Raw genomic sequence first — 22,287 nt, forward strand, 5'->3', positions numbered from 1 at the left:
CTGCCCAGCTCTGCTATGGAAATAGGAATCCTCAAGTCCAGGTGTCAGTCGCTGGGGTTACAGATGCCAGCGTCACCCCGTGGCATGCACTCGTCTCGCACAGCATCTGGTAAACGCAGACGCCGTCTTCCTTAAGGACAAGACACAGAAATGGTCCCTTTTCCCCTCTACCTGCAGATGGACATCTGCTGCTGCTCCAGTTTGCTAAAAATACTTCCCCAGTGGCTTCTCACACCAGCTCGGCACTGGAAAGGAAAAGAGAAATGTTCACAGGAGGTGAAGGTGTCGTTTATTCCACCAAATGAGCAAAAGCACCCACCGAACTGAGAGCTGGAGGGCCAGCAGCCACAGGAAGGGCTCAGCCCATCATTGATAGTGATGGTTTGGATGTTGCTCACCACCGTGGACTGATGCCTGAGGACACCACGGTCCCCACAACGCGGCACTGGTGTGGGTAGAGAGGAGCCAGGCTGGATCCTGCAAAATGGAAATTGGCCAAGAAATTCAGAAAGGGGACAGAAACGGGACTATAAACACCACGAATCACCTTTTGGCAGGCGCAGCTCAGAATTAAATCTGCAACAGAAAACAAAATTGTGACTTTCAATGGGAAAACTTTGAGACGGCTTTTTTTTTTTTCCCTGTTAAAAATATAGTGAGACAGAAGAGTCTTGATTAACTCAAGTGTTGAACTGACCGAGAACTTAAGATCGGTTGAAAAATCCACGGGGTGACCCTGGGTTGCTTTTGTGCAGGTCCTTTTTCATCCTAATCTGTCTTTTCATTCCTGGTTTGGAAGAAGCAGGCACAGAGCATCCTGCAGTTCCTGGCTGTGAGATACACACCAGTAAGTCACGCTCCTCGTCTCCTCAGGCACACCCTGAACTGGTTTACTTAATCCCCCGCATCCTGCTGCCCGTATCTTTCCAGTAAACCGTACACTGCCTGCTCGCTCCATCACAGGTTTGTGATGGACACCCCAAAATCGCCCTCTGCCCATCAGTGGAGACGTCTGGGTGATGCTCTCAGGCTGGGGCCATGCCTGGCCCCCTGCCCTGCTCGGGGGCTGGACCGGAGCCCTATCCCGAGACGCGTCCCGGGGCACGGTGACACTCGAGCGCTGGTGGGGAGAAGATGGCGATGGGCAAGGATCGAACACTTCCCCCACTGACCATGCTCACGCAGCAAGTTGCAGCTGTAGTTTTATTTCCTTTTGTGAAAAATAACAGGGATTCAAGGGGAAACACCCCCCACACCCCACCCAGGGCTCAGCCCCGGATCCTGCCCACCCCAGCACGACCGCGGGAAGGAGCAGGGCCGACGGCGCAGCATCCTCAGGGCAGGATCTGGCTCCTCGCCAGGACGGAGCGAAGGCGTTCACCGTAGCTGGGAGCAGAGCCGCAGGACGGGAGGACTTGGGAGCATCCGGAGGCACCAGGGTCGGCAGCCGACATTTCTGCTCTTGCCTCCGGGATGGAGCGCGGGCTCCAGCTCAACGCCCACCGCGTTTGGTGCCGGCGTGCCCGTGCATGGGAGTGCCGGGCCGTCGGCATCACCACACCCTGCAGCAGCAACGGGCACTCAGCTCGCGCCCACAGTCAGCTCACAGGAGATTTCCATCGTCGGCAGCTTGTAGAGGGTTTATTTTCTTTTTTTTTTTTTTCCTTTTTTTTTTTAATAAAAACGGTCTTTAGGTCAACTGCTGGCAGCAGCTCTGAGCAGAAAGCCCCTTCCTCCAGAGTCTGCTTACAAAAGAGTTCAGAAAGGGTCAAATATTGACCAATAATGGTTTTGGCTGCATTTGAATCTTGATTGTGGCTTCTGCAATGTACAGCAGGGAGGGGATGGACGGGACGGGACGAGGGAGGACAAGTTTTTCCCTTAGTCAGCAGGTTTAGTGACCAGGGAAAGGGGCTGCGTTTGCAGCACGGCCAGGGCAGCCTGTGGGGATGGGATGGCGGCTGCAAAGGACGGAGGCGAGGACAGGAGAGCCGTGGAGGGCACCGAGGTGAAGGGGATGGGTCTGGAGAGGAGCGAGGGTGGGCTGCCAAGGCTCGAGGAGGAGGAGGAGGAAGAGGAGGAAGAGGAGGAAGAAGAGGCGGCTTTGCCCGAGAGGAAGGCGGCCGAATGCATGGTGAGCTGAGCCCTGGCCTCTGGCTTGGTGGTGAGCGAGAGGGGCTGAGCCTGTTCCGAGTGGGTGGCAGCCGGCGCGGCCGGGGATGCCAGGGCGGCTGACGGCGTGGCGGGCGAATCCAGCATGCTGCCGTGGGAGGACGCGGGGCTGTCGCACGGTTTCTCAGCTGGCAGGTACTGCACGCACGGCTTCTTGCTCTTGGATGCCAGGGAGCCTGTGAATGACGGAGGACAGCGTGAGCGGCCGAAAGCCGGAGGAGGGAGGAGGCTGGCGGGGGCGATACTCACTCTCCGTGTCATGGCTTTGCTGCTGGGCCAGCTTCTCTCGCTTTCTCTTCTTTTTCTTGCCCTGGAAAATATTATAAAGTCCCTTATGTGGCTTTCTGCCATCAGAGAGCCCTTGGGGGCCACTCGATGGATGAGAAATGGAGCTGACGGTGCCCGGAGCAGCTCACGGGGACGCAGGAGCCGCCGACGGCAGCCGAGCATCCCCAGGGACTCGTCGCCATCGCCCACCGCCCCCAGCACCCCACACCCCCACCTCCCCGAGCACAGCACGCGACCTCCGAGCAACCTCCCAGAAGCCAAACCCCCCGGGAGAGGAGCCATGCGGGGACACGGCAAAGGACGAGGAAGGGAGACCGGTCCCCGTGGCCACAGGGCTTGGGGTGGGGGGTCACACTTACGTAGTTGTCCCGTGCCGACCACGTGGGGTAGAGCTGCGAGTGCAGCTGCCGCTCTTTCCGTGCGAGCTCGTAGTACTTGGCCTGCTCTTCCCGCGACAGCGAGTGCCACTGCAGGGGGGAGAGACCACGCTGCAAACCCCGAAGCCACGCTGCAAACCCCAAGGACCTCCCACCCCATTGCCAGCCAGGTCCCCACCAGCTCCCTGGGACCTCCTTGGCTGGTGATGCCCCAGGAGAGGGACCAAGCCATGGGGAGAGGTGGAATAAAGAGGGCTGAAGGCCTTTTTAAGGTCACAAATGGGCAGCACGTGGGCACGAAGCTGGTGCCGAGGGAGATGCCCGTACCCGTCTGCCCAGGATCTGGTTGATGGCGGCGCTCTCCTTCAGCGTGCACTCGGCCACCACCTTGGCCCTCATCTCCTTCATGTACAACATGAAGGCATTGAGCGGCTTCTTGATGTGGGGTTTCTTCTCCTCCTCCTTCTTCACAGTGACGGGGGATTTCCTGCAACGAGCAGGATGGTGGGTCAGGACCTGCCGATGCCCTGGGGCCAAGCTCCTGTCCCTGAGGCGTCCCTTCCCCGTCCCCGACTCACGAGTTGCCTCCGGGGCTGACGCTGGGCTGGGTGGGTTCCTGCTTCACGATGGGCGAGACGATGGTCGGGTGTGGGATGCCCGAGGGGTGCAGCCCGTGGGTGGGCGGCGGGACCATGTGCGGGGAGAAACGGCTGGACATCAAACTGCAGTGGAGGGAGCAGGAGGGGAGGGCTCGTCGGCTGCCCAACAGCCCCCGGGTTCCACCCCAAACTCCCGAGAACCTCCTGGGTTAAGAGACCACCAGCCCCGACCCCAGTTGAGGTCTGGTTTTACACTGGATTCTGCCCCAGCTTGTAGAACGGTAACACAGACCTGACCTAAGCGATGCCCTGAGCCCATGGGATGTTGCTTTCCAACCCCCCCAAATCACCTCTGAGGACCATCTGCACCCTCCTGGGGGTATTTGCAGCAGAGGAGGCCACCGCAACCTCCTGGGCTGGTCTGTGCCTGCGCAGAGCTGGGTGTCCCCGGCAGCACCCACTGCCGACCCTGCTGCAGGGCTGAGTCCCGCATCGTCCTCACGGAAGTGGCCAAAATCCCGCTGCCAGCTCCGGGACACCCAAGGAGGGTCCCTTGTCCCTGCCGAGACCCACCTGGACATGGAGGCGTTCATGGCGAGGGCAGGGTAGGGGTGCCGAAAGCCGCCGGGAGGGATGGAGTACACGGGCTGTCCTTGCCTGCAAACGCACAAGCTTTAGCGGAAAAAATATCCCTCCTCAATTCACGGGGGGCCGTGGACTGTCCCTCCCGGCCGAGCTCCATCCCACCAATCGCCAACATTTCCAGTGGTGGGGAGTCCTGCCCTCCCAACCCCTGGGGCTCTCGGCATCCCACCAAGCTCACCCTGGGAAAAGCGGATAAAGTGGGAAGAGGAGGAGGGGCTAAGGGGGACGTGGGGTTCAGAGGGACATGGGACTCAGGGTCGTGGGGTTCAGGGTGTCGTGGGGTTCAGGGGGACGTGGGGCTCAGGGGGATGTGGGGCTCAGGGGATCGTGGGGCTCGTGGGACCTGCCCAGGGACAGGGACACGTAGGTGGGAGCGAGCTCCCCCCAGCCCAAGGTCAAGCCCGCCCTTACTGCGGCACGAGCCAGCCCAGCGGGTGCGGGATCTGGCCCACGGCTCCTGGCGACAGCGGGTAATAGGGGGGCAGCTCGGACGGGTGCGGCGGCCGCGGGATTCCTGCGGAGGGAGGGACAAAGGGGAAATGTGTTAAAACACGGGCACGGCGGCCTCCGAGCACTTTGTCCGCCTCCGAGCACCCTCCCTTTGAGCACCCCCGTCTTCCTCTGAGCGCCACATCTGCCGCTGAGCACCAGTCTCCCTCCGAGCATCCCACCCCCCTCCCAGCACGCCGTCTCCCTCCCAGCACCCTGAGCACAGGGAGAGGATGCTGAGACAATCAGAACGGAGACCTGGAGGGATCCCCACGCGCCCCGACCAAACCCGCGACCAGGCGAGGACCCGTCCACGGCCACCAGCTACGTCCCCTTCCCACCACCCAGGAACCAGGCTGTGAGAACCACCAAGGAAGCAGAGGGACCATCCAACGGAGAGCACCCCGTTCCCAGCACGGCACCGATACCGTTGCTGTCCCTTTGCTCACCCAAACGCGTCCGACGCTGCGTCCCCGCCCCGCGCTCACCCGTCTTTGGGTCGATCTCTGGCGAGAGGTGGCCGGGCGGCGAGCCCGGCGAGAAGTGGTCGTTGCTGTAGGTGATGAGCGGCGTCAGCGGGTGCATGTGATGGGCGTGCTGCACCACCGGGACCTTGTTCGACTGCGGGGCAGCGAGGGAGAGCAGATGGGAGAGCAAGATAACGGCCATCCCCCCAACCCCCCCCCCGCCGTGGGCATCGTATCAGCATCACCGGGGGGGGGGCTGAGGTGGAGTTTTCCCCTGGGAAAGCCATCACCCCCGTGGGATTCGGCCGCTCTTACCAGGTGTGCGGGCGAGGGCGAGCGGCTGTCCTTCAGCGTGGCGCCGGCGGGCACGTCCAGCAGCGGCCACTTCATCTGCAGGTACTGCGGGAGAGCCGGGCTGAGGCCCCCCTGCCAGCCCCGGAACACCCCCCCGGCCCCAAAACACCCCCCAGCCCCGGCTGCACGCTCGGCTGGGGACACCCCGAACCGTGGAGGACACCCGTGGGCTGGTGGCAAAGGGGTTTTGGGGGCACCAGGGCTGTTTCAGCCCCACAAGCCCCTACAGACCCCGTAAATGTTGCAAAGCCCCAAATGATGCAAAGCCCCAAATCCCAAATCCCTGCCCCAAACGGTGCAAATCCCAACCCCTGCTTGGCCCTTGCCGGGGAGCTGCGAGCCCCTGCCTCCCCTCCCCTCAACTCCCCACGCCGCCTTTCCCCACCCCAAACCCAGACTTTCGTGGACGCGGTGACGCCCGGCACAAGCCTTGATGGCCCGTGGGGCTCAGCCCCAGGCTGGTCCCCATCCAGGGGGTGCCCTCCCCGTCCCCAATCCCCAGGGCACCGGCACCAACCGCAAACTGCCGGAGCGCGAGGAACCAGCCCCATATTGCAGCGAGGAGCAGGGGGAGGCAAATATGGGGCTTTTTTGGGGGCTTTTCCCCCTCCCTGCCTTAAACCGCGCTGCGACACACGGGTTTGTCTCCCCGGTGCTGGACGTAAGCAGCCCCCGAAAGAAAGGTGCTTTGTGTCGTGTTTTTTGGCGAAGAGGGGCCGGAGGCATTTCCCGGCAGACGGCGGGAGGGCGGGAGGGCGGCGCGTCCCGCGAGATGCCGGCGCTGGGGAATGTGGCCTGGACGGGCTGCAGCTGCGCGCAGGAATTTCCCCGCTGCCCCGTACAAACCTTCCTGATCCGAAGCAGCTGGAAGGAAAACCCAGCGAGGAGCCGCGGGGAGCGTTAACTCTTCCAGGGCTGGACAGACACGTCCCCGCCCGCATCGCCGCCCGCAGCCCCCCCAGAGCATCCCGTATCCCCGCCTGTGTCGCCTCCTGCCTTCCTCCAGCCTCCAGCACCCCCTGCATCTCCAGCACCCCCCAACCCTTCCAGCACCCCTCTACATCTCCAGTACACCCCAGCATCCATTCTGCATCTCCTGCATCCCTTCCCACAGCTCCAGTATCCCCCCCCATCTCCGGTCCCCCCCCAGCATCCCCCCTTCCTGCCAGCACTCGGCCCCGCACCCCCGGGCACCCCGCACCTCCCGGCAAGCTCAACCCCACCAACACATCCCGGCAGCACCCGGCAAAGCCACGGCGCTGCTCGTGGGGACGATCCCGCTGGCAAACCCAGGTCACCCCGTGCCGGCAGCACCGCCGGAAACCCACCAGCTGCGGCACCGCCCCGACGAAGCCACCCAAGCGTTCCCACAGCCGCCTGCCCAGGGGATCCCCCAAAAACCTGCGTCACCGCCTGAACCGGGCACCCCGCGTCCCTTCCCCATCCCGCACGCAGGGACGCTCCAGCACCCCGGTCCCCGTGTCTCCGCACGCTCTCCCCAGGGAGATTTTTGGCACCACCGGGATAATGGCGGCGAGACGGGCCCCATCGGTGCCGGGGAGCCGTAACTGGATGCGGCCCTCAGCCGCTCCTCTGGTTGCAGAGGAGGCAGGGAGCCAGGGCGCCGCGCGCGCTCGGAGCACGCTTGGTATGCGAGCGGCCCGGTGACCCACGCGGGCTCACGCCGTGACCCGCCGCACGCCCTGCGCTCCCCGGTACGGTAGGAGCCATTTCCCGAAGCCCCGGCTTTGATGCGTCCTCCAAATCTGGGTGATCAAAGGCGCTGGGCTGCGGCGGGGAAGCCCCGGGCTCTGGTTCCAAACAGCCGAGCGCCACCACAGCCGCAGCGTCGCGTGAACGGGGAGAGGGTTTTGGCTAGAGATGCTCCCGGGCCGGCCGCGGCGGCGCACGAGATGCCACCGCATCCCCGTGGCCGCGACGCACGCGATGACCCGAGCATCTCCACGGCCGTACCGCGGCGATGCACGAGGCGCCCCGAGCATCCCCGTGGCCGCCCTCAGATGACGCGCGCGGTGCCCCGCCGTTTCCACTGCCGGGCCGAGACGCCGCACGTGGTGCCCCGCCGTGGCGGGATGGGGGGGGTGGGGGGGCCCGTGGCGGGGCGAGGCGGGAGATGCCCCCCGCGTCCCCTGACGGGCGCCTTCGGCTCCGCCTCGCCATCCCCTGCCCGCTGCCCCCATCACAAAAGGGGCTTTCTCGTCTATTCTGTAAGCGGAGAAGCCGCTGGGGGACGGCGGCTGGGGAAAGGCCGGGTATATAAAAGGCTGCTTCTCATTTTGAAGCCGTTTCGGGAGGCCGGGGAGGGGAGAGGAAGGGGGGGGACCCTTTCAAAATATACAAAGAGGGGGGGAGCTGGCGAACGCTTCAGTGGTAATGTGGAAAAATGAAGCCCCCCCCCCAACCCCGCCACCCCCCTTCCCCTCGGCCCCAGCCGGGACACAGCGCCCACTGTACCACCACGTGCGGGAACCGCGCGCGAGCGGCAGATTGGAGCTATTAAAAAAAAAAAAAAAAGAAGAAAACAGTTGAAAATCGGTCACATTCCAGAGAGATTAGAGCAAGTTCTGGTTCCTCGTTACCAGCCGCCCCCCAATTAAAAGCGGGGAGTTAACCCCTTCCCTGCCCGAGCGGCAGGACCACAATGAAGTCTCCTGTCCGTCTGTCCGTCCCCTCCCCGGGGTGGGGGGAGCCCCCGCCGGCAGCCGCCCCGTGGCCCCAGCGGCCGGAGGAAGGGGGGATGGCGGTGCCGGGGGCGGTCGTGCCGCGTGGCAGTGGCAGCGGCGTTTTGCCTCTGCGCTCGGGGAGAGGCGCAAATGCCGTGGGATCCCCTAATGTCCAATTAGGGCTTTAATGAGCGGATTTCCTCTCCTCTTCCGTGCGCGGGGCTCGATCCCGACTGAGACATTTTCCCTGGAAAAGTCGTGACTGGCGGCAGGGCCGGCGTGTCCCAGCGTCACACAGCCTGGCATTGCACGTCCCGCCATTGCACGTCACGGCATCGCGTGTCCCAGGATCGCGTGTCCCGGTGCGGCGTCTCCTGGTGCGTGTCCCAGCACCGTGTGGCCCAGGATCACGTATTCCGGTGTTGCGTGTCCCGGCATCACACGTCCCAGGATTGCGCATCCTGGCATTGCACGTTCCAGCAGCGTTTATCACGGTGTTGTGTGTCCCAGGATTGCACGTCACGGTGTTGCGTCTCCCAGTATCACGCGTCCCAACATCCCATGCCCCGGGATGGCGCATCCCAGCGGTGCCCATCCCGGCGTCCCATCTCCAGGCGCTGCCCGCCCTCCTGACATCACACATCCCAACGTCGCATGTCCTGACATTGCACATCCCGACGTCGCGTGTCCTGACATCGCACATCCCGACGTCGCGTGTCCTGACATCGCACATCCCGATGTCGCGTGTCCTGACATCACACATCCCGACGTCGCGCGTCCCAGGGTCGCAGCAGGCTCCTTTCTGCCAGGCTTGAAGGCTCAGGCTTGGAAGCCACTGGCCTCTCATTTTGGGAGAAAAAAGGTCCGTTTGGGACCCGAACTGCCGTTTTCCCGGGTAACACGCGACCCGCAGGCGCCGGGGACGGAAAGCCTCCGCGCTGGCTTCGCCCTTCGCCTGCCCGCGCCCCCGCGCCCAGCCCTCCCGCCCCACCTCTGCACTGGGGCAGGTGCTGGGGGACGGTGACCCCAAATCCCCCATCCCCACCCCCCTCCTTTTTCCAGCCCAAATTCCTGGGGCTTTGCAAAGCCTCCGGGCTCAGCAAGCCCAAACACAGCCCCGCCACAGGCCCCGCCGAGCCCCCCCAGCCCCCCTCGCTCCCGGCCTGTTGACACAGCTGCGGGATAACTGACAGCTCGCCCTTCCCCCTCCCGCCTCCGCTCCGGCCCTTTTTCCCCAAAATACATCCCAAAACCGCGCCGGGGGGAGAGGGGAAAGGCTGAGCATCGGGGGCGGGGCAGCAAACGGGGTTTGCGGGGTGTTGAACGGAACCCCCAAAAATCTTTGGCTGGGCGTTGGATGCGCCAGTCCCGCAGCTTCCCAAGCAGCATCACCAGCTCGTTTGGGTTAAAACCAACCAAATCTTGGCTGAGAGAGATGCGATTTTGGAGGGAAATGGGTTTTTTACAGCATCTTATTTGAGAAAAGTTTGTGCCTGGGAGCAAAAAGCTGGAAATGCCTCCAGTCTTCCCCGGCAGGAGGTCCTGGAGCTGCGAAGCCGAGGGATGCTGCAAAGGAGGTTTTGGTGCAAAGTGAGATGTGGGGAGGGGTCTGCAGGTGCTGAGCCCCAAAAACGGGGGAAAGGGGTGAAAAAGGGGGGGGGGGAGGAAAGAAAGAGGGAAGAAGGGGGGAAGGAAGGGGGAAAGGAAGGGGGGAAGGGAGGGGGGAAGGGAGGGGGGAAGGGAGGGGGGAAGGGAGGAAGGAAGGGAGGAAGGAAGGGAGGAAGGAAGGGAGGAAGGAGGGGGGAAGAAGGGGGGGAAGAAGGGGGGGAAGAAGGGGGGGAAGAAGGGGGGGAAGAAGGGGGGGAAGCAGGGGGGGAAGAAGGGGGGGAAGAAGGGGGGGAAGAAGGGGGGGAAGACGGGGGGAAGAAGGGGGGGGAGGAAGGGGGGGAGGAAGGGGGGGAGGAAGGGGGGGAGGAAGGGGGGGGAGAAAGGGGGGGAGAAAGGGGGGGAGGAAGGGGGGGAGAAAGGGGGGGGGAGAAAGGGGGGGGAGGAAGGGGGGGGAGGAAGGGGGGAGGAAGAGGAAGGGGGGAGGAAGAGGAAGGGGGGAGGAAGAGGAAGGGGGGAGGAAGAGGAAGAGGAAGGGGGGAGGAAGAGGAAGGGGGGGAGGAAGGGGGGGGAGGAAGGGGGGGGGAGGAAGGGGGGGAGGAAGGGAAAAGGGGGGAAAAGGGGGGGAAAAGGGGGGAAGGAAGTGAGTGGGACAGTGGAGGACGGGGCAAAGCAGGGGGAAAGAGTGGGGGGAAACTGGGGGTGAAAAGGGGGGGCGGGGAGCTCCTCCTCGAAGGCAGCGGTGGGCTGAGTCGCACCGCGGGGCAGAAGGAAGTGAAGGGCCGGTCATGGAGCAGCCGGGGTCTGTCCCCGCGGAGCTGAACTGCCGGGGATGGGCAGAAACGGAAGGGGGGGGCCGGGTTCTCGTCGCCCTGCGCCGGGCATCGGGCATCCTTCCAGCTCGAATAAATCACCTTCGTACCAAAGAAAAAGCCGGGGGGGAAACCGAACAGCATCCCGGTCCTGCACGGCCCATCGCCCGTCCCGCGTCCCCGCACGGGGAGCCGCCGCGTTCCGCTTCCCCGCGGATAATTAGGGAGGGAGAAATCCCAATTACAGCCGGGATTTACAGCCCAAGAAACAAGCCGTAAATCCTCACCGCCCCCCCCCGCTTCCCGCATCGCTCCCCTCCGAGCCGCTTCCCAGTCAAATAATCTCCTCCAGATGTTGGCCGCCAACGCCGGGACAGCAGTTTCCAGCAGGGACGAGACTTTTTGGGGGGTCTCCTGTGTCCCCCCCCAAGGCAAACCCCAAAAATTCCTGGTGGGGTTATTTCTTTTCCCACCGGGGTTTTTAAAGGGCTGCAAAGGGGCAATGTGGGGCAGGACGCCGCGTCTCGGGTTGTCCCCGCAGCTGGCAGCGTCCCCTCCCGGCATTTCTGGGGTGACACAAGCCAGGGAAAGGCCATCCCAGGTGGGGACGCCGATTTGGGGTGGGAACGGATGCAGCGCTGGGGAGTTTGCAACCCCTCGAGAAAGGATGCTCGACCATTCCCGCCACGCAGCCCAATCCCCTCAGCCAGCGGCACACAGACACTGGCACGATGTGGGTGGGAAATGCCAACGGCACCGGGATGGCAAACCCGACAAAAAGGCTGGGAGATGGAAAATAAGGCCAAACTCCCCATTTGGGATGAGCCTGGGGAGGCGGCACTTAAAGCCGACCTTCTCTCGAGCCACAGATCCCCGTGTCGCCGTGCCGGGGATGCCGGGTGGCATCCGCCGAACCACGGAGCGGAGGAAGGTGGCCAGAGGAAAAGCGGGACGGGAGGGATGGAAGGAAGCGGGATGAAGCTCGCGGGGGCTGGAGCATCGCCAGGACGCTGGCCAAGCCGGCTCCTGGGCAGCCCACAGGGCACAACCTCATCCCAAAGCAACCTCCACGCGTCGACGTCCTGAGCATCCCTCGCCCGTGGGCGCCCCGAGCATCCCTCACGCTCGCCCCCAACCACCGAAAAAGAAACGAATGGCGCAAACTGGGACCCCCGACCCCCAGCGGTTCCCTCCCCGCTCCCCAAACCTGGCGGCAACAAGTTTTCCCCGCTGCCCCGAGGCTTTTGTCTGCAGCTTTCAGCTCCCGTCCATCACGCTGAATGGCTCCATTCATCCCGGATTCAGGCGGCGGCTGCATCCGCGCCGGGGCGGGGGGGGGATCCCAGCGGGTGCAAAGGGCTCATCCCTGCCCCGGCGAAAAAAAATCCCACCAGCTCCGAAGCCCCCCAGGAGCATCCTTGGGTCTTGGGGGGGACGCGACACGTGATGCCCAGCCGGGGAAGGTGTTTTAACAGACTTTTGCACGTGTAAAATGTTTAAGATCCCATCCACGGAATGGGGAGGATGGAAGAAGTCACTGGAAGCCACGCTGCCGCAGAGGCTGGGGGTGAAGAGGGTCCCATCGCCGTGCCGTGCCCCCGCCGGCCACAGAGCCCCCGCGTTTGGGGGCTGACACCCCCGGAGATGCATCTCTGCATCCTGCCAGGTGATGCTGCACCCAGGCTCGGGGGAGCACCAAGGGGGTCCTGTCCCCCCCAGCAGCACCAATGGGACACCGGGGGGGGGGGGCTGTCCTGCACCCCCCAGCAGCACCCATGGGACACCAGGGTGGGGGTGTCCTGTCCCCCCCAGCAGCACCCATGGGACACCAGCTAAGCGGGTGTCACAGCCTGCCAACCTGCCCTGCCCTCTGCCATGGCTCCGGGCAGGATTCCCGGGACTCCGGGATTCCCAGGGTACACGCACAGGGTGACATCGCTGCCAAAAAACCACCCAAAAAAGAAGCAAACCCCGAAGCCGCACATCACCATCACCCCTTCCTCCTCCTCCTCCTCCTCCCTGGGGTACCTTCACCCAGCCCATCCCCTCACCCCCCCAAAACACCCTCAAACCCCGACACGAGCCCGGAGAGCCGGGACACGGCAGGAGCCCGACCCCCCCCCCCCCCCCCCGCCCTTAACCCTCCTCTTCCTCCGGCCGGGATGCGCCGGGCGCTTCTCTCCGGGTTCCTCTTTCCCCTGCTCCCGCCAGCGACTTCAAGGAAGAAAAACTAATGAAAAGCAGCTGCTCGGAATACCAGAAAGATGATGAATGCGCGTTAAGTCCCCTTAACAAAACCAGGTCTTATGAGAGTCGCCCGGAGCACTTACTTCATTGCTTTAATTTGGGAATCGTGTTGGAAAAGGGAGGGAGGAGGGAGAAGTTGGGGGGGGGTGTAGTGGAAACCTCCTGTAGGTCTCATTTAGCCCAAAAAAGAAAAAAAAACCAAGAAAAAAAAACCCACCCAGGGTAATTAGCCGAATAGCATAATTAAGGAGGAGACATAAAGGGGCCATTGTGTGCGAAGGCTCAACAGGATTGCCTCGGAGTGGGGAAACTGAGGCACGGGGAGGGTTCGCTGCTGGGAGGGATGCGATCGACCCGGCAGCTGCCGGCGCAAGCTGAAGAAGCCAAAAAGTGCCAAAAATCCTTTTCTTCTCAATATTTTCCAGGTGGGGAAGGAAGCCCGCACTGCTGGGGGGGGGTGTGTGTGGAAATCCCAAATAAACCAGCAAATCCCAAGGAGGAGCCCAGAGCTCGGCCGGCGAAAAAAATCCTCCCCCCCCACTCCATCCCGACACCTCCATCCCGCATCCCGACGAGCGCACGCCAAAACCCTCCCCGCTCAGCCGGAGCCACCGCTGGAGCCTCCGGCAAGACCCGCCCGGTTTTCGGAGCAACCCTTTTTCTTGCCAAAAATCTGTATTTTAATCATTTTTCTTGGCAGCTGCACGTTTAAGAGGATATATTTTCTTTTGCAGACAGATACGCCTCTGTATTGCAGCCCGCGCCGGGATCGCGAGCTCATCTCGGGAACGGGGGGAAAAAAAGCCAAAACAAGCCCAGGTTGTGGGGGGTTTTCTCATTTATTTTGGGACCGCGACCCACCGATGTGCATTAATTACGCCGGCGTGGCATCATCACAGGGCGCAGGGAGCTGTTTGGGTGCCTCCGTTGAATTTCCACGCCTGAGGAAGGTTGGGGTTTATTTAAATACTCGCCTCCAGACTCGAATTCCTGGGGTTAAACTGGGGGTTTTTTTTGGGAGGGGGGGAAACGACAATCCCGTGCGAGGTTTTTCTCATCCGCCAACGCGCTGTGTCTCCTTCGCCTCCCCGGCGGTGCTGTGCCCGCTTTGGGGATCCCATCCCTTCCCCGAGTCGGGGTGCAGAGGAGGGTCCTGGGGTGCAATTTTGCCCCGGAATGGATCCAGTTTGTTCCGGACTCAGGATATAAGACGCCGGCTCCAAATAATCCCGACGGGATGGATCCGGCGCGGCGGTGACAGGGGGTTTGCATCCATCCAGCTCACGGTGCCGGCGCTCGCCCGGAGCTTTTCCTTTCCATCCCACTCGGGTCCCGTCCCCCCCCCCCCCCCCACCCCGGTTTTGGGAATCGCAGCTCCGATGCTCCCAGGGAACCGCACGGAGCCTCGGGGGTTCCCGATTCCCAACTCCCGATGCGTCCCTTGGGAAAACCAGGCTAAAACACTGCTCCGAACGGCACCGCCATCCTTACACCCCGCCAAATTCCTCCACCGGCTCGGAGGAGCCATAAAAATACCGCCCTGGGCAGAAATCACCAGAAAATTGATATCGGGTCGGGGGGGGACACCCCAAAATTCAGGGTCCTGTTCAGAAATAACAGGGGCGATACGGGAGCAAAGGGAATTAACCCAGTGACAGGGCAGGAGCATCCCGTCGCTTCGGTGCCGGAGATGATTCTCCCGGTTCGGGGTGCGTGAAGGCGTCGCTTTTCCAGAGTTATCAATATTTTCCAGGTTTATAAATATTTCGGAGTGGAGAGATGCAAGAGAGCTGGCTTGCCTGCCTGTTACTCCAAAAAAAAATATATATTAAAAAAAAAAAAAGAATTCTCCAGGGGTTTTGCCATTGCCAGGTCTGACACCTGCATCCGTGGACGTGTCCGTCCCCAGCGTCCTTCTTCGCCCGCCCTGGCTGCCTCCTCGGAGCATCTCGTGGGCACAGAAATTGTTTGGGGTTTGGTTGGTTTTTCTTTTCCCCCCCAAAAAATCTTCCTTTTTCACGCGGCGGAGCCACACGGTTCGATCCGCAGCACCCCGGCTGAGGGATGGCAAGGATGCCACAGCCACCAGGCTGGCCGGATCCTGTGGATCAGCTCGTTTCCCCTAATGGATAGAAGGGGGGGAGAAAAAAAAAAAAAGAAGGAAACAGGAAAAAAAAAGCTCCCAGGGCTGCTCGGTGGCCTCCCGCCTCCTACCACCGCTGTGCTTCACGTGTCGGGTCTTGCCTCGAAGCCTCCCGGGACGAGGGCGGGCGGCGGATTTGTCGGTGCAGAGCTCGGCGCCCTCGGGCGATGCTGCCGTGCCGGGGATGCTGCGCCCGGCCGGATCCGGTACGGGATGGAGGATGCTGTGCCTGGCCGGACCCAGCCCCAGCTCGCTAGCACGACAATGTCCCGGGATCCGGGGGATCCCTGCGGCACTGCTCCGATGGGAGCTCATGGAAAGCAGGGGTTTGCTCACCGGCGCAGAGCTCAGACGCTTTCATTGCACGAGTGGCCGCAGGATACGGCCAGGCCTCATCCTGCCCCAGCGGCGCAGCAAAATTCGGCTCCAAGAGCCCTCCCGGTCGCATCGAGACGTGACACGCGCCTGCAAAATCCTCCCGCTTTGCCCCCACCGTGACGCCCCGTGCTTGCTCAGCACCCAGCTCCGCACAGAAACGCCCCAATCCGGCAGGATTCAGCCCCGATCCGGGCTTTCCCATCCCCACTCATCCCTCCAGCTCTTCTCCAGACCCAACATCCTCAGCCCGGGTCCAAAACCAGGATGCAACATCAGCCCCTGTTAATTAATGAATCCACCTTTCTGGGATTCATTAAATCATTGTTAGCGGCCGTTTTCTACGAATCCCAACCCCAGCCCCTTTTAATTATTCCTTATTCCTCGTCGGTATTTGGGATTGTGGCCAGTTGCGCATCATCTCCAAAACGTAGTAATACCAAAAGTGACAAATTGGGAATATAACCTTTATCCGGCACCCGGCCACCGGCCAAATGCGGGGATATTTATATAATCCAGCGGCCGCCGGGGCCCCCCTCGCCCTCCCCAGCCCGGGATTTACGCTCGACGGCCATTCAAACCAGTTGCTTCCAATAAAACAAAAGCAAGAAAACCCCCAAAATACAGAAAAGTCTCCACGCGACGCCGCCACCGGAAAGCAGAATCCCAACCGGCGAGCCCGTGCCGGGGATTTTAAGCCCTTTTAATTGCAGCAGCTTTTGCCATCCTATATATATTCCATATGGTAACGCTGCTCCTATAGAGCCGGAGCAAACAATGTGCTTAAAACCATCAGGTGTCACCGCCGTGGCTCCGGAGCGAGAAATCCCCCCAGAAAAACACGAGCGTGGCGCGATGCTGCGGCGGGTACCACGGCCGGGCACCGCATCCCTCCCTGGGGTGGGGGGCAGAGAACCCCCCCACATTCCCCCCCCCCCCCAGGATGCCACCAGGGGTACCGGGAGGGGAAACTGAGGCAGGTAAGGGCCGGGGATGGAACGGGTTTATGTTTCTAAATTAGGTTTGTGTTTCTGAAAGAGGTTCCTGGTTCTGGCCCAGGTCGGTGCTGGGATGGTTTGGGGGGGGGAGGGATGCTGTTGGGGTTTTGGGGGGGGGGGGTGTCAATCCCGCTCTGCTTTGTGCCCCCCCCCTCCCCCCCATCTAATGCTTTGCTCAATTTGCTTCATCAGTTTTCTAAGCCAGAGGAGGGACAGACAATGTCAGCCCATTAAGAGCTTTAAAAAGTCGAAGGGAGCCCTTTTAAATGAGAAAAGCAGCGCAGCGGCTCAGGGTCAGGTTTCGGGGCTGGGTGCCCGGGGCGAGGCCCCCCCCCAAACTTCCCAACCCTCCCTGGGGTGCACACTCCCCCCCCCCCGAAGGGGCAAAGGGAACCAAAAATAAGGGAAATAACCCCTTTGGGTTTTTTCCTTTTTGTTTTTGGGGTTTTTTTAAGCACCAGGCGGTCGCTTTCCTTCGGGACGGGGCGGGAGGCTCGGCCGGAGCTGAAGCGGGGTCCGAGCATCCCCGAAAAGGGGGCACTGGGGGGGGGGTGTGTCAGGGGGAGCTCGGGGCGGGGGTCGGGGGGCACTTACGGTGCGGGCGCCGCCGGGGGAGAGGGCTCCGTTGGCGAGGTAGGGGCTGCCCAGCTCGGGGAGCATCAGGAAGGGGTAGCCGGGGTAGGGGGGGCCCTTAAAAAACCCCCCATCTTGTTGTCGTCTGACCACTGGGGAGAGAGAGGAAGGGGGGGGTCAGGAGGCGGGCGGGAGGGGGGCAAGGATGGGAGCATGGGGGGGCAGGGGTAGGTCCCTCTGGGGGTGCCCAAGTGCCTTGGGGGGGTCCTTGGTTCTTCTGGGGGGTCCCCACTTGGGGGGGGGGGCAGGTGGGTCCCTCTGGGGGTGCCAGAGTCCCTTTGGGGGGGGGTCCTGGGTTCTTCTGGGGGGGGTTCCAGTTGCGGTGAGGGGGGCGGTCCCCGCGGGAGGGGGATCCCGGCACCCGGCCCTCCGGGGGGGTCCCCACTTGCAGAGGCGGGGGGCGGGGTCATGGGTCTGAGCCTCCCACTTGGGGGGCCCGGATAGGTCCTTCTGGGGGGGGCCACGTCCCTTATGGGGTGCCTGATTCTTCTTGGGGGGTCCCGGTCCCCGCGGGAGGGGGGTCCGGCTGTAGAGGGGTGGGGGTCTGGGCTGGTCTCGGGGGGGCGGTTCTGGGGGGGGGGGGTGTCCCGGTGCTGGTCGCTCCCGGAAAGGCCCCAGCTGCGGGGGGGGGGGGGGGGTGTCCCGAGCCTGGCTCCTCCGTGGCGGGGGGTGGGCACCGGTCCATCCGTGGGGAAGCGCCCGGGGGCCGGTTACCGGGGAGGGGGGTCGGGGCCGGGGGGAGGGGGGGGGTGTCGGGACGGTTCCTCCGGTGGGGCGGGGGCCGTTCCCCGCGGTGGGGGGAAGGACACGGGGGGGGGGGGGGGGGCCCACGGGGGGGTTCCCGCCCGCAGCCGGGGGCGGAAACAAAGAAGTTGCGAAGTGTCGGATGGTCCGGGGGGATGCGGCGGGGACCGGGACCGGGACGGGGGGGGGGGTGGTGGCCACCGGGAGCGGGGCGGAGAGCGGAGCCGGTACCTTCTGCCAAATAGTCCCGCGGCTTCTGGAAACTTTCCCGGGGCTGCGGGGGCCGCTCCGCCTGCGGGGAGAGGGCGGTGAGCGGGGCCGGGCGGGGGGCGCCTCCCCCCACATCCCCCCCCCCCCCACCCCCCCGGGCTCACCTCGGAGTCGGAGCCGGAGCCGGAGCCGGTGCCGGTGCCGCGGTTCTCGGTCTCGCTGACCAGGGAGGACTTGAGCTCGTCCAGGTCCCCGTGGGCCGAGCCGCGCCCCGCGCCCTTGTCCTGCTCCTCGCCCTCGTCCTGGAAGGCGATGAGCTCGTCGGGGGCCCCCAGGTCGTCCCCCCCCGCCGGTTCCAGCTGCGGCATGGTGGGGGTCCGGCCCCGCCGCCCGCTCCGGCACCGCCGGGCCCCCGCCGCCGCCCGGGAGGGTCGGGAATGCGCGGGGCGGCGGGGGGGGGGGGGGGAGCGGAGGAGGAGCCCGGCTGCAAACCGACACCGCGGGGCAGGGCAGGGCGCTCGCACCGCCCCGCCGCCCGCCACCGGCTCCGCCGACCGGCCCGGCCCCGCTCCGCTCCCGGCAGGACGGACCCCGCTTGCCCACGGGGCGCCCACGGGGCGGCGGCCGGCGGCGTGTCCCCGCCACGTCCAGGGCCCCCGTCCCGCGCAGGGCCCCCACCACATGCGGGTCCCCCCATCCCGTCCGGGTCCCCCCATCCTGTCTGGGTCCCCCATCCCGTCCGGGTCTCCCCGTCCTGCCCAGGGCCCCCCATCCCATCTGGGTCCCACCATCCCATCCAGGATCCCCCCATTCGGTCCCCCCCATCCCATGTAGGGTCCCCCATCCTGTCCAGTGTCTCCCCATCCAGGGTGCCCCCATCCCATCCAGGTCCCATCCCCCCCGGTCTCTTCCGGTGCCCCCCATCCCATTCAGATGCCCCCCATCTCATCCAGGGTCCCTCCATCCCACCCAGGGTCCCCCCATCTCATCCAGGGTCACTCCATCCCATCCAGAGTACCCCCATCTCACCCAGGGCATCACTCCCCATCTGGGTGTCCCCAACCCACCCAGGGTGACCCTGTCCCTCCAGGGTGGCCCCATCCCACGGAGATGGCCCCGTCCTACCCGTGTGTCCCACCAGACCTGGGTGTCCCCAATCTGCCGAGGTGTCCCCATCCCACCGGGGTGTCCCCATCACCCACATCAGTGGGTGCTCAGAGAGGGCTCCCCGTCCTGCCCCACACCAGGAGCAGGGTGTCAGGGTCCCACCGTGGTGCCCGTTTAGCTCCGAGCCAGCTTGCAGGACAAACCCTTTGGAAAACCCTTTTCCCCCCCTTTTTCTCACAGGGTGGGCTTGTCCCCCTACGATGGGACGCGTGGGTGGGACGGGTGCTCGCCGCACTGCCCATCACCCAAGAGGCTGCGGGCATGGCACCAAACAGGGCCTCCCCCAGCATCTCCAAGCCATCACCTTCATCCCATCTCATCCCACCACCTGCAGCCTGACCCTGAACCCCGATCTCCGGCCGCACTTGCCACCTCCCCGTTTCACCAGACACCGGGGACCGTCCCCAAGTCCCAGGTCCCTGGGGCCATAAGGCTCTCCCCACCCCTCCCCGCCGGGCCGGCAGCCCCTCGCTCTGCTCCACAAAGGTTCTTCAGTCGCTTTGACTGAAATACTTCATGAAAAGGCTTTTGTAACATCTAAATAACTGGTGACCCCAGTCCCCCCTGCCCAAGTTTCTCAAGGAACAGCGAGAGGCAGCTGCAGGGTATGGTGCTGGCCGGCCCTTCCCAGCTCCCAGTCCTCCAGATGTTTTATTACCCTGCTTTTAATTAACATTTCCATCCGTGTGCTGAATGGGGAGTTCACATCTGCCCCTTCCCGGGCGGCTTCTCGCTCTGTCTGTAGGGGTAGATGCGGTGGCAGCAGCCGTCCCGCGCAGAGTCCGGATGTGTCCGGGGGGGCTGCGCGAGCCCTAGGCTGCTAAAAAATATAAATAATCACTTCAAGCATTATTTTTCACTACATTGTCCCGGCCAGGATGATAAATAACGCATGACACGAGTCCGCGGAGGAGCGAGGAGGTGGCTGGTTTGTGGCATGGGACACGCGGAGGGTGATTGTCCCGCGCCACCCCCAGCTTTGCAGGACCCTGAGTAAAAAAAACCACGGGAGCTGGCGGTGCCGCAGCTTTGGGGTCTTTCCCAGCATTTTCTCTACGTCCTACAAACCCAGGAGAGCCTCTACGGCGGGTTTGAAGGTCGGCGTCAAAAGGCAACCGCTGCTCCGGAGGCAAAACCTCACGGCAACTTGTTTCCCAAGGTGTTCCCAAGGTCCCCCTGCTCCGTTAAGGGATTAATTATCATAATTAAGAGCATCCCGGCTGGGCAGGCGGGTGGGAGGCCCATGAGATGGAGGAGACGGAGGTGGGATGGGAAGTCCATGAGACGGAGGAGACGATGGCGGGGCGGGAGCCCTCCGAAACCATCTCACGCAATATTTTGCCGCTGCGCAGCCCAAACCCGAAAAGCAATTACGGGCTCTTACGTGTGCCCCTGGGTCAGATCCCGTCACCCGGCCTTTGCCCCGGCACGTCCTGCTGGTAAAAGCTTTGGGATCCCGGCAGCGGCGTCCCGAAGGCACCGCGAGGCTGGGGCTGGGGCAGGGAGCGGAGGGTGGGAGACCCGGGGGGGGGCACCTCGGCCAAACGAGTCTCTGGAGCGGGGGGATCGCTGCCGCGGACGGGAGGGGTCGGAAATGAGCCTGGCCAGCGAGGTGCCGCAGCTGGGGGGGGTAAGGTGGGACCTTCGCACATCCCAGGACCCTCAGCTACCCCGGGACCCTTGGACACCCCAGGATCCTCAGCAGCCCCAAGACCTGCAGTCACCCCGGGACCCTCGACCACCCCAGGACACGCAGCTGCCCCTGGACCCTTGACCACCCCATTCACCATCTCCCACCCCCTCCCACCTCCGCACCCCACGCCCGGACTCCTTTTTCCTCCCCGTGGCTGGGGACGCGGGGGGGACACCCATGGGACACCCACCCCCCTCCGCCACCTCCCCAGACGAAGCCTGAAGCCCCAAGGAGACAAATCCTGGCACGGCACCCGCACCGGGGACAAACGGGGTGTCCCGGGGGGGGGGGTTATTAAACCCACCCCCACCCTCCCGGGGGGCCGGGGCAGCGGGACCTCGGCCCCCCGTTATTTTGCCAGTGGACGATGGTGGTGGCTCATGGAGGGGGGGTTTCCCTCCGCTGCCCCCCGAGGCCGGCGGGATGGGGATGAAACACTGCCGGATATTTTGGGGAGACCCTCCTGCCTCTGCGTCCCTCCTGCTTGTCCTACTTCAGGGTGACCCCGAATGCAGAGGAAGGCTCAGAGGAAGAGCGCGGAGTGAAGCTCGCTATGGGGCAGGAGGGGGGGGGGTGTTGTAGCTGGGAGGGCCACCCCAAAAATCCCCCGAGCACCCCACTCAGTGTTTGGGGGGCAGCACGGCCCCAGGCAGAGGTTGGCGGGGGAGTGTGGCATCGGGGGGGGGGGCCTACGCCCTCTCGGGGCTGCGCTGAAGTGGGGGGGGCACCGGCCTCCACACCTCCGACAGGGAAACCTCCGTGCGTGGCACCAGGGCCACGGTGGGGACGAACCCCCAGCCCCAGCAGCAGCACCCCCTGCCTGCGTGGGGCATCCCCCCCGGCCGTGCCCCCCCGCCCCCCGCCGGGTAACCCCCTCAGCCGTGCCCCCCCAGCCCAGCCAGCTCCCGGCCACCCCACGGTCCTGCGGGGACGAGGTCACCGCACCTGGGGGACGGTCTCAGCCCCACGGGGGGGGGTTAGCCCCACAGCAGAAAAAAGGCAATTTCGGTTTGGTGCGTTCCTGTCTGACCCCCCCTTCCCCTTCCCACAGCACCTAATTTTGGGGGTAACTTCTCTGGGGGCAGAGAGGGACACCGCCCCCCCCCACTCCCAGCATGGGAAAATCTTTGTCCTGCAAAAATAACTCCCTTTCTGAACCCCAAACTCATGCCTCTCCCCCCCAAAAAAGCAGAATTTTGATGATTTTGGGTAAAATCGAGGTGCGTTTGCACCCCAAAAAGCTCCAGGCTCAAGCTCTGCGAGACCCCGAGACCCCCAGGGCCCCTGTGCTCATCAAGTTGGGAAACGCGCAGAAATCCGGGTTGTCTTGCCCCAGGGTGAGGGGGGCATGGCTGCGTTTGGGGGGGCTGTGCTGGACCCCTGGAACGGGAAGGGGCACGTGGGGGTGTTGTCCGGGTGTCTCGGGGTGCGGGATGTAGGGCTGCACTGTGGGGACCCCCAAGGCCGCCATGGGACAGGGGTCCCCAGGAGCCACCTGGGATGAGGGACCCCCACAATAAAATGGGAGGGGGAACCCCAAAAAACAGCGTGGGATGGGGGACCCCGGGAGCATCCCGGGAGGGGG

General features: G+C 63.8%; 2 protein-coding genes across 4 annotated transcripts in view; both read right to left on the bottom strand.

The window, feature by feature from the left end:
- Positions 1-1,644: 1,644 nt before the first annotated feature.
- Positions 1,645-18,291, bottom strand: TCF7L1 (transcription factor 7 like 1). 3 transcript variants are annotated; one of them, XM_054804690.1, is made up of 12 exons: positions 18,007-18,291; positions 17,864-17,924; positions 16,850-16,980; positions 5,353-5,436; positions 5,059-5,191; positions 4,493-4,595; positions 4,010-4,093; positions 3,416-3,559; positions 3,165-3,324; positions 2,820-2,927; positions 2,422-2,482; positions 1,645-2,348 (listed from the first exon to the last, which is right to left on the bottom strand). In XM_054804690.1, exons 1-12 carry the CDS (start codon positions 18,208-18,210, stop codon positions 1,882-1,884), a joined length of 1,740 nt encoding a protein of 579 aa, XP_054660665.1. In that variant the 5' UTR covers positions 18,211-18,291; the 3' UTR covers positions 1,645-1,881. The 3 variants fall into 3 exon arrangements, with proteins under 3 accessions (XP_054660665.1, XP_054660663.1, XP_054660664.1); XM_054804688.1 differs by having other exon boundaries at positions 5,020-5,191; positions 18,007-18,272; XM_054804689.1 differs by lacking the exon at positions 17,864-17,924 and having other exon boundaries at positions 5,020-5,191; positions 18,007-18,141.
- A 3,660-nt stretch (positions 18,292-21,951) lies between these two features.
- Positions 21,952-22,287, bottom strand: part of LOC129196608 (calcium/calmodulin-dependent protein kinase type II subunit beta-like) — a 13,002-nt gene continuing 12,666 nt past the window's right edge. The window contains exon 14 of the mRNA XM_054804366.1: positions 21,952-22,082. Coding sequence (XP_054660341.1) covers positions 21,952-22,082 — 131 coding nt within the window. The remainder of the gene's footprint in view (positions 22,083-22,287) is intronic.

Source organism: Grus americana, chromosome 26 (genome assembly GCF_028858705.1).
Source record: "Grus americana isolate bGruAme1 chromosome 26, bGruAme1.mat, whole genome shotgun sequence".
Lineage (NCBI taxonomy): Eukaryota > Metazoa > Chordata > Aves > Gruiformes > Gruidae > Grus > Grus americana.